Raw genomic sequence first — 11550 nt, 5'->3', positions numbered from 1 at the left:
GAATATGTATATACATATGGTATATATCAGTATGCTCAAACAAATTCCATGTAACTACATACAACAGCACTCTTTATACTCACTGTACAGTTTAATACATGGATTACTGTATATAAGATTACTAATTAGTCCGCTTTAAAATTATTGACCAATCACACGTACAGTATATTGTAATCTAATACATTAATAGGCTCGGGAAGATGACTACCTAAGTATCATCTTCCTTTTGAGATATTGTACAACTACTATTTTTATATGTACAGTATTGTGTATCTCAATAAATGTATCAAATCAAATCAAATCACCCTACCCAACCCAACACACCCTCACCCCACCCACCCCACACCCTCACCCTACCCTTCACCCTCTCTTAAACTCAACAAAAGAGATTCAGATGAAGGCTGGGTGGTGATTTGCATAGACAGAACCACTAGTTTGTTTTTCAATGGCAATCACTACCATGACTACCACCACACCTACCACTACCACCAGACTACCATGACTATCACTTCCACCACCACTACCACTATCACCATCACAGGATCCACTACCACTACCACCACTTCCACCATCACCACATACTAGCCATCCACAATTTTCTTCATATTAAATACAGTATGCTTCCTTTTCTCCCTCCTATCACACAATTTTCAACCTTCATATTGCATAACTTCTTCCTTTAACCCATCTACTCTCTCTCTCTCTCTCTCTCTCTCTCAACTTTCTTCCTCCCACACCTCTTTTCCTCCCTCCACCTATACGGCACCTTCCTTCATTCATTTCTTCTGTTGCTTTTCTTTTCTCCACTTTCCTCTTTTTTTCCATCAATTTCCTTTCACTATCTGAATCATTTCTTCTTGCTATCTTTATTTCCTTTCATCTGTTCTTTTCCTTCTCGCCTTTCTGCATCACTGACTCTCTCTCTCTCTCTCTCTCTCTCTCTCTCTCTGTTTTAGCATATACAGTATCTTGCATAATTTTCGTCTCACTTCCTGTTCCACTTTTCCATCCCTTCTTCCTCCTCTCCTTCGTTCTTCTTCTTCCCTCAGTTTTTCTTCTCTTCCTTCTCTCCATCCCTTTTCTCCTTCTTCTTCTCCATTTCCTTGCCCATTTCTTTTTCTCTTTCTTTTCCTCTTCTTTTACCACCTCCTCTTCTTCCTCCCACTCCCTTCATAACACACGTTTCTCTCCATCCTTTTCCTCCTCTTCCTCTTCCTCCTTCTCTCCTCCTCCTCCTTTTCTCCTTCCTCTCTTCCTCCTCCTCCTTCCTGCCCCTTCCTCCTTCTCCACCTCCTTCCTCTCTTCCTCCTCCTCCTCCTTCCTCTTCCTCCTCCTCCTCCTTCCTGCCCCTTCCTCCTCCTCGCCTCATAACCCGCACCACTCTGACCGCTCACTGATCCTTATCGCTCACCCTCGCTCTCATACATTTCCCTAATTTTTCGTAATTTTCCGCTTTCCAGGATCTAGACGGCTTCGTATTAAAATCTCGCTCAAAAAGAGAGTGGAACACGTGGATTTTTTTCTTTTTTTTCTTTAGTTTCTTTTAATACTGTATCGCCCGCTATTTTTTTACGTCATTTGGATACGTGATTTCGGCTGTTTTCCTGTCTTTTTTTTATCATCTTTTTTTTTTTTTTTTTTGTCTGAGTAGCACCTATCGTGGTGAAGGGATCTGAAAGTGTCCGTGAACTTTTTTTGAGAACCTGACGAATTTAAAGGCCTTTCGTGATGATGATGATGATGATGATAATGATGATGATGTCCTACTTAGTCACTCTCATTCTCCCAGTCTCGTTTAATAATAATAATAATAATAATAATAATAATACAATAATAATAATAATAATAATAATAATAATAATATACTTTTTCACTATGTCTCCTTTCCCTTCCCTTGTAATTACCCCCAGCATGTTAGTGTGTTCCCCCTCAGCATATAATGAGTCTGGCCAACGATTTACTACCTCTGAACCTGCTTTTCTCTCTCTCTCTCTCTCTCTCTCTCTCTCTCTCTCTCTCTCTCTCTCTCTCTCTCTCCCGGCCTGCCCTCCTCGTTTCCCTATCTCCGGTTCCATCTTCCGCTCTCTCCGACATCCTAAGTTTCGCTGATAGCACGATTACGCTAGTTTAAGGCTGTACCGTAACTCCTTAAGGAAATATCATAATCTTGGAATTTAGAGGCGAGAAAGACCTGAGCTCCTTCCATTCACCTCCTTAAAGACTCTCAAGACGTTTAGAAATTCTGCCTTATGCTTCTTCGGTCGAGCTTATTTAACCCCTTCACTACGATTACTTTTTCTAACCGGGGGGAGGGGAAGAGCTATACCCATTTTACGTCAACTTGGTCTAAAATTGCCATCCCTCCATCTTGAATCCTGAGCTATAACATTTGATTAACACTATGATACTAGTCACGAAGAAGTGCTATGAAAAGGATGTAGAGTCACAGCATTGTCCTGTTCTGCCGCTCAGCTACATGAAATAAACCGAAAAAGGGCAAACATCAGGCACAAACTAGAGTACAAACAGTATCGTAATGAGCGATTTTTATTATCAGCTTGTGTGTCTGGAGTATTTAACATGCTCCAGTAGTCTAATCCTTTTGCTAGTGGAGGTCTGCCCAAGTTAAATTATACTATCTTGGTGATGGTGGTGGTGGTGGTGGTGGTGGTGGTGGTGGTGGTGGTGGTGGTGATGATGATGATAACTAGAACAATAAATGACAATAACAGCACTACGTTAATATGAACATAATGAGTGGTAGTAGTAGTCAGAGGAGAAGGAGGAGGAGGATTTAAAACACATCTCAAAAGGCAGGTATGTGTATAATATGACCCACACCTACCTGTGCTTGAAATACGACTGAAAAATCATTACTTCGAAAACCAAGTATATACCTATTATAGAGTAAAAAAATAAATAAAATAAAATAAAATGGCTAATACTCCCATGAATATTCTCCCTCTTAATTACCAAGGAAGGATTCTCATAAATCTTGCAAATATTCTTTCTCTCAACTGCCCAAGTGAAAATTCTAAAAAAAAAAATCAATATTCATAAATTCCTGACACAGAGAGGTGTAAAAATTCTCAATCACAGGAGAATTAATGTCACCAAGTCAGTGTGTGGGGGAGAAAGGGAATATTTAGCACACCAGGCTGCGGGAAGAAGAATGAAGCTCTAATATAAACAGTGACCTCGCTTATTATCTCTATTCACGAGTAAAGGTATTCAAAAATAATGCTTAACTAATCACCCAAGTTCAATATATGTGTTGGTGTGCGTTTAATCAGGAAATATTAAATGGAACAATTATTAGTTAACAAATTGCCCTTGCTTCCTGAAACTACTTATTCTGACCGGCGTATATAAGAAGTAAGTGCTTAGTGCAATTGTATTCTGGCGATAAAGACAATTTCAATATGATTTCATGGCCATTGTTCTTCCATACATGATTTTCTGCTGCTTTGTAATACTAGGAAACCAATTTCCTCCTGGCTGGCTTTTCTTTATTGCAACCCACCGTCGTAAAGGAAATTAGAGATTAACAGCTGGTGGGTTGGAAAGTGAGCTGCAATTTAAATATCCCGAGGTGACGCGTGCGAGCTGATAATGCCAGAGTCACCCCCGCTCACCCGCTGTGGTCAGTCACGTTTTCTCTCATGCCCACGAAAGGGAGGAGAAAAACACCGAAAAACACCAAACGGCAGTGTTCTTGTGGACTTTGAAGGCTCCCTAACACCTCTTCCCTAACGGTTTATTTTCCAAACTACTCATTAATATCCCCTGATTTGTTTCTTATGTCTTTTCCATATAGACATAGAAGGCACACAAGAATATAGTACCGGAGCAGAATCTGAACTAAATCGGTAAGGAGAAATCTTTGCAGTGATGAGGCTCTTTTTGTAATTTATGTATATAGTCTCAGTTATCGACATTACTGGCAAACACAAAACTATATATACAAAAAATGCTATCCAGGCTGTGTACCGTATGCAGAAAGAATTAAATTGTTAAGGAAAAGGTGCTTGGGAGCCTTCTAACCCCCACATAATATACCCTCCCCTTCCTCCCTACACCCAGCCACCTACACCTTCACCAGTGTTCCCGCCACATTTATGGTTGGCTGGTCTCGTAATCTGGTGCAAATTCCGTCCTGTACAAATTACGGGCAATAACCTGTTTTATACGCCTGAGACCACACCACACCACCACCACGCCACACCACGCCACCACGACACACCACACCACCACGTCACATTACACCACACCCCCACACCACACAACACCACCACGCCGCACCACCACACCATACTAAACCTGATAATTTAGAAGTTCAAAGAATATTATTAACATTTCTAGTTCAAAAACTCTCAAAAAATACATATAAAATCGTCTGGAAGCAGCATGAACAAAACTGGAAATAAAAAAAGATCAAAGGAATATGGGGAGCCAATTTACCGAGATGAAGCATTGCTATCCAAAGTCTGTCATCTTCCATTTTCTTCCCGACTTTCTTAAGAAGGGCGTCTCGTAGTGAAAGGGTCAGAAAGCGTCTCCCAAGGTCACTATAGCACAATTTATACTGCAATATGGTGGGTTGTGTGTGTGTGTGTGTGTGTGTGTGTGTGTCTCCGCTGTTGGTTTTTTCTAGTCTCTTTTCTTCAGTTTGTTTTATTTTTCTCTTTAATGTTTTGTTTCATTTTTTCAGATTCAGGAGCCATGTTACCGACGGGAATGAGCTTAATACTACTGGGTAAGAATATCTGACGTTTTGTGTGCTTGTGATTATAGACAGATAGATAAACAGACTGACAGATGTAGACAGATAGATAAATAGATGGATTAGGTTAAGATAGATGGGTTACATACAGATAGATAGACAGAAAGATAAACTGATTAACATAAGTACATACATACATAAACTGATAAAGTTAGAATATATATACTGTAGTCTATATAATAATCTACCCAACCTATTTTGTAAAAGTTTTAATTCCAAGTTGTGTACTATTGACCCACTCTGCCTGCAAACACCAACACGTTCACTTGGCTGGGTTAGTAAGCATTATTTACTGGTTCATGTCGCGACCTACTTCAACCTTCCTCTGCCTTCTCTTACTCCACTCTCCTCCCTCTCCTCTCCGTCTTCTTCCCTGTTTTCCAGCACTCTTTCCCCCACTCTTCTCCTCCACTCTCCTCTCTTCTCCATTCTCTTGTATTCTTCTCTGTTTTCCAGCTCTCTCTTCCCCAACTCTTTTCCCCCACTATCATCTCTTTTCCTTTGCTCCATTCTCCCACATCTTCTTTTCTTTTTCTCTGTTTTCCAGGTCTCTTTCTCCTTCCTCCCTCCTCTCCTCCACTCTCCTCTCTAACCCCCACTCCTCCACCATACTTCTCTCGTAACTTTCTTTCCTATCTCTCCTTTTTCATCTGGTCCCCTCTCTTTTCTTTCCTCGCTGTTCCTCTCTTCTTCCTCGGATTTATACACTCCTTTTCTCTCCCCTTTTTTCCTCTTTATGCCCTCACCCTCTCCCCCCTCCTGTCAACCTTTCTAACCCTCTCCCCTGCCACCCTCCCTCACTCTCACCAACCTACCTTTTCAACCTTCCTCCCCCTCTATCCCTTCCTTCACCCTCACCACCTCCCTCACCCTTACCAACTCCCTTTCTAACCTCCCCTGCCTCCTCGTCCCCTGCAGGTGTCTTGGGTGTGGTCCAGAGTATCATTATAGGGGATGAGGGTCCGCCAGGGTCCACCACGTCCAAGAGCCCTGTCTATTTCCCTGTATTGGCTGGAGACTTCGAGGTATGGTTTGGGGGTTCGTGGTCTACTTTTACCTGAGCAGTACTGTTTCATACACACTTACATATATACATACATAAATATTTACGTACACGTATACATACACTCAATAACAGATTAAACATACATACATACATAATATATACGAGTACATCTATATAAATACATACGGTATGAGCAACAATACACAGTCCATAGGTTTACAGGCATAAACACATATATTCGTACACAGGTGAACTATTCTCACCTAGAAATCAATCTACACACACACACACACACACACACACACACACACACACACACACACACACACACACACATCAACCCAATTTGCTTCTGTACCGAAATATTATTGTATTTCTGAGAGACAAATGACCTGTAATATACTTTGCTGTCGATAACATAACCTTCACTATTTAAGCCTTGGTCCTCAGTGTTTAAAGTATATAAATATTCTAATATAATGTGCACTATTTTTATCTATCTCTTTTTTATATATTTCTGATTCTCACTCTAATAATTCTTTACTTCCTTGCATTCATTCTTTTTCTTCCTTCTTTTCTCCTTTTTATACTTTTTCCTTCCTTCCTCTTTCCTTCTTCCATTCTTCCTTATAATTTTCACTTTTATCTATCGTTTTTTCTCCTTTATCATAATCCTTTTCTAACCTCCTTTCTTTTTTTCCCTCCTTCGCTTTCCCTTCTCTCCGTCCTTCGCTTTCCTTTCAAATCTCTTCCTTCCAAATCCATTCTGTCTCACTCCTGCCACGCCCCTCGTCTCCACCTTTTCCCTCTCACTTTGCCTCCATCATTTCTATTTTCTTTCTTCGTTTCCTCAATTTTCCTTTCTCAAACTTTTTCCCTGCTCCTTCTTATCTCCCTCCTTTATTTTCCATCCATATCTCTCTTATACTCTTTCTGCCACGCTTCACAACCAACTCATCTTAATTCTGAGTCTCCTTTCTTTACTGTCTTTCCTTTCTTTTCCGTCTCTCCTTTCTTTTCTCTTTCCCCTCCTCTGTCCTCCATTTTCTTATTTACCATACTTCCTCCCCTTCTTCGTTCCTTTTTCTTACTTTTTAATAATCTCTTCCTTTTTCTCTCAAACTATCTCTCTGTTTCCATCCTCACTTTCCTCCTCCTCCTCCTCTTCTTCTTCTTTCTCCTCCTCCTCCTCTTTTCTCCTCCATTTTCTTCATTCCCCTACTTCGTTCCCTCTCCTTTTTCTACTTTTTACAAATTTCTTCCTTTTTCTCCCAAACTATCTCTCTGTTTCCACCATCACTTTCCTCTTCCTCTTCCTCCTCCTCCTCCTCCTCCTCCCTTTCCTCCTCCTCCTCTTCCTCTTTCTCCTCCTCTTCTTTCTACAGGATTTTGGCATACGTCTGGAAGATAATGATAGTAATGGTGGAGGAAAGACCCTAGACATGCCCACCACCACCACCAAACCCACCACCACCACTGACCGCCTACCCATCAATCCCGACGGCATCAAGAGTCACGTGGCATCCGAGGTCAGTGTGTGTGTGTGTGTGTGTGTGTGTGTGTGTGTGTGTGTGTGTGTGTGTGTGTGTGTGTGTGTGCTGTAAGTAGTTGCTTGAATTTTTTTATCTGGATTAATATGTACACTGATTTTCTTTTGTTTTTATATGCTGGAATTGCATGGTACTCATTTTTTTGTGCACTGGTTTCAAAATAGTGACTTTACTCTGCCAGGCCAAATGGTTTCTTGTACTTCACCATTTATTACGCTGGGTGGTAACCATTACTGAAAAGGGTGTTGATAATGAAACTTTGAAATATAATAACAGTGACTGAAATAGGGTTGGGTTGGAGGTGAAATTTAGAACAACGACAGGAAGTGTATTACGATAAAAAAAAGTAGTAGTAGTAGTAGTAATAGTAGCAGTTGTTGTTGCTGTAGTAGTAGTAGTAACAGTAGCAGTAGTAGTAGTAGTACGAATAAGAACAAGAAATAGAATAACAATAACGATAGCGATAATAACACTAATACAGCACACTCTAATCTAACTCTTTCTCCCCCAGAATGTGACCGAACCCCCGGGGCCCACCTACCTGACGGACTCCTACTACTACCTGGAGGACCATACGCCGGACCCGGGTTCATTTGAGGACTCGCTAGAGGACTTCAAGCACAGGGACAGGGAAGGGGATAGGGGACTGCTGCATAGGGAGAGTGAGAGACAGGTGAGAGAGAGAGAGAGAGAGAGAGAGAGAGAGAGAGAGAGAGAGAGAGAGAGAGAGAGAGATGGGAGTAGGGAGGAATAGGGGAAAAGTAGGCGAAAGAACTAAAAAAAAAAAAAAAAAAAGAATGGTGAAAGGGCTAGGATAATGGTGAACTGATAATGATGATGACGATAATGATGATGATGATGATGAAGATGTTCTTTTTCCCGCAGGCATTCCAGAGTCTAAGGCCCCTTGTTCCAGTGTCCTTCCTATCTCGTGAGCCAGATAACTTTGCCATAGTCTCCCCTCCTAAGCAGACGCCCACAGGCACACCAGCACGCACACGCACACGCACACCCTCCCGCAGCTCCTCCCGATCTACCACCACCACCACTACTACCACCACCACCACAACTACCCCCGCCCCACGTCGCATTGTTCGCCCCACTTCCCCCCCTCCCTCTGTGCATATTCAGCGCCCGTCCACCACCACAGAAGCTACCTACAACGCCATTAAGCTGAGACCCGCCTACACGCCCATCCCTACACCACTTCCACCCTCTTCGTCCCAGTCTAGAGGTCCGGGTTTTTCACGTGTACGTCAGGGATACTCTACGCCGTCTCGGTCTTCGTCTTCGTCTTCATCGTCTTCCAGTTCTTCTTCATCTTCAGAATCGCCGTCGTCTTCTTCCTCCTCCTCCTCCTCGTATACTCCCCCTTCTTCTTCATCATCCCAATCTTCCTCCTCCTCCTCTTCCTCACGCGCCCCCTCCCGTTCTCACTCCTCTTCTTCCTCTTCCTCCTCCTCCTCCTCCCGCTCTTCCTCCCGCTCTTCCTCCCGTGCCTACTCCTCCTCCCGCTCCCCTGACACCAAAAGACCCTCGGCCGCCAGAGTGATATCCCGCAGACGCAAGTTCGAATCCACCCGCCTGAGCGCCCTCACCACCACGCCCTCACCCACGCCCGCACCCACGCAGCTCTACCGTACGCCCACCACCACCACGCCCACGCCCAAGAGGGAAGGAGGGTACGGGGCACGCTCGCAAGGATCCAGGTATCACATATAAAAAAATGAGCTTATGCTGTATATGAAATTGTTTGTATATAAATATGTAAGGGCGTGGTCAAAGCTCTCTGGATTCTTCGTCTATACGGGCAATATTGTAATTTCTTCAACATTATTCTGATATGTAGTTAATGTCTTAGGCTGGAATAAATTAACTGTTCTCAGACAATTATGGCCTCCCTTCCATTAACAAGGTCACTCAGAACGCATTTTAGCTGATGCACTGAAAATCTGGTCAAGAAAGCACTGAGAACAACAGAACATTTTTTTTTTCACTCCTACAACTCCCAAACACTTCACAGCCATACTAGACTGAACACTGTCTCTTTAGCCTTGGGGAACGACTAAGTTATTTTATTCTGGCTAATAAGACACTATTCTAATCACCACTTGGAAACTAAAATGTTGAAGGTATCCCTCATACAACGATAAGCCACAAATAAGCTGAAGAAAATGTCTGGAAGCAGGAAGAATAGAGAAATTAAGCTTTCTATCGTCACCGAAGAGGTATGCTGTGTATGTTAGTCACTTAAATAATACTGAGAATCAACTTTATTTTTTCTGAGTAATAATAAAATTCTGTGTAGACCTGCTCATCATCAAGACTGGATCCTACATGAATACTCTCCCAGCAGGACGAGTTCACGAAGACCGAAGGTAAACTCAGCAACGAGCAGCAGAGGCAGGAAGGAGCAGTCCCCCGTGTACCGTACCTCCACTAAGGCGTACCGTGCACCTTCATCACTGTACCACGTCAGGGGCACCACCACCACCGTCACCGCACCTGCACAGCCTGACTTCGTGCAGACTGGTACATTATTTTTATTTATTTTATCTATTGACTTTTTTTTTTTTTTTAGGGGATGCAGAGGCAAATATAGGAAATGGATACTGATGAAAGGTGAAATGTGTGTGTGTGTGTGTGTGTGTGTGTGTGTGTGTGTGTGTGTGTGTGTGTGTGTGTGTGTGTGTGTGTGTGTGTGTGTGCGCATGCGTACGTTTACCTAGTTCCAGCATACAGGATTACTACGTTCATGTTGTATTGACCGCATATGTTTGTATATGTGACCGTTTTTATTTGAGAAAACCTTTTTTATTTCCAATCTTGCTCTCACTCTCTCACTCCCACAGATCCGAATATCTACGTGCCCCTTGAGTACGACGAGGAGGCGATACCGGGAGAGGCTGGTGTAGATTTCCCGGTATACCAGGAAGTACCAGACACCCGCTTCGAGTGCACGGACCAGGAGCACCCAGGCCTCTACGCTGATACGGAGGCGCAGTGTCAGGTGGGCGGGGATGGGCGGGTGAGGGTGGACTGGCTGGGTGAGGGGATGGGGTGTGGGTGTGTGGGGGAGGTGGGTCTGCAAGGGTGAGGATTAGGGTGGGGTTGTGGGATGGTCGTGTGAGAGATGGGTTGTGGGTGCAAGGTGTGTGGGGGGTGAGTGGAGTGTGTGGATGTATGTGTGGGTGTGTGGGTGAGAGGGAGTGGCTGTAGGTGTGGCTACGTGTGTGAGCAGGATTTTGGGTAGGGAGGTGAATGGATGTGTATGGGGGAGAGGGGAGCGATAGTTGTGTGGGTGCCTGTATGGGCATGTGTGTGTAAGAGAGGGGATGTGAGTGTGGGTACGTGGGTGCTGATGGATACGGGTGAGAGTACTGGGGGTTAACAATGTCTCCGCTATGAAAAAAACTATCCAGGCTAATGGCAGACGATTTAACTAAGACAAACGCTAGAAGAGGTTGAAGATAGAGCTAAAATCATCTCTAACTTCCCTCCTATTTTGACAGATTGAGCTAAATCATCTCTAAAACATCTCTAACTTTCTTCCTACTTTGCAGACCTTCCACATCTGCCAGGAGGACGGGCGCCAAGACTCCTTCCTATGCCCCAATGGTACCGTCTTCAACCAGCAGTATTTCGTGTGTGACTGGTGGTACAACTTTTCCTGCGACCACGCCACCAGGTTCTACTCCCTTAACGCGCTCATTTACGAGATCCCTTCAGACGCGGGCAGGTACAACAGGAAATAAAGGAAATAAAGGAGAGGGGTACGAGAGAAAATAAGGAACTAAAGAACTAACAGGAAAAAAAAGGAATAAAGGAAAGGGGTACGAGAGAAAATAAGAAAATGAAGAACCGAGGTACGCCAGGAAATAAAGGAGGAAGGTACACCAGGAAATGTAGAAAATAAAGGAAGAGAGTACACCATGACAGGAAATAAAGAAGAGGTACGCCGCGAAAAAATGGAAAATAAGGAGAGGTACTATGGGAAATAAAGGAGTGAGGGTGACATCTTGGAAGGATAATAGTGAATTAAGAAAATACATTAATGCAGAAGAAGCGACCTAAGGAACATGAAATCATTCACTAACTAAATTCGAGAAGAAAAAGGATTCCTGATAGTGAAAGAGGAGGAAATAAGAAATATAGAGGTTTTTACAAAAGATGGAAGATAATGAATAGGAAAATTATACATACGAAGATGA

At 43.1% G+C, this 11550-nt stretch overlaps 1 protein-coding gene across 1 annotated transcript; it reads left to right on the top strand.

The window, feature by feature from the left end:
- The first annotated feature begins 3612 nt into the window (after window positions 1-3612).
- Window positions 3613-11094, top strand: LOC145414887 (uncharacterized). The gene is made up of 10 exons (XM_080284304.1): window positions 3613-3643; window positions 4712-4756; window positions 5702-5808; window positions 7175-7318; window positions 7851-8012; window positions 8225-8565; window positions 8872-9048; window positions 9696-9871; window positions 10192-10349; window positions 10903-11094. Exons 1-10 carry the CDS (start codon window positions 3613-3615, stop codon window positions 11092-11094), a joined length of 1533 nt encoding a protein of 510 aa, XP_080140430.1.
- The last annotated feature ends 456 nt before the right edge of the window (window positions 11095-11550 follow it).

The sequence above is a fragment of the Coenobita brevimanus genome, chromosome 101 (genome assembly GCF_032717465.1).
Source record: "Coenobita brevimanus isolate Jiangsu-jjx chromosome 101, ASM3271746v2, whole genome shotgun sequence".
Lineage (NCBI taxonomy): Eukaryota > Metazoa > Arthropoda > Malacostraca > Decapoda > Coenobitidae > Coenobita > Coenobita brevimanus.
This window is presented reverse-complemented; position numbering and strand designations above follow the sequence as displayed.

What these genes read in the sequence shown, in the direction of transcription:
- LOC145414887 (XM_080284304.1), top strand. Translation starts at nt 3,613, where the DNA reads ATGCCAGAGTCACCCCCGCTCACCCGCTGTG. An exon ending in AGAGTCACGTGGCATCCGAG is followed by an intron (nt 7,319 to 7,850) that starts GTCAGTGTGTGT and finishes TTTCTCCCCCAG; the next exon opens with AATGTGACCGAACCCCCGGG. An exon ending in CTTCCACCCTCTTCGTCCCA is followed by an intron (nt 8,566 to 8,871) that starts GTCTAGAGGTCC and finishes TGACACCAAAAG; the next exon opens with ACCCTCGGCCGCCAGAGTGA.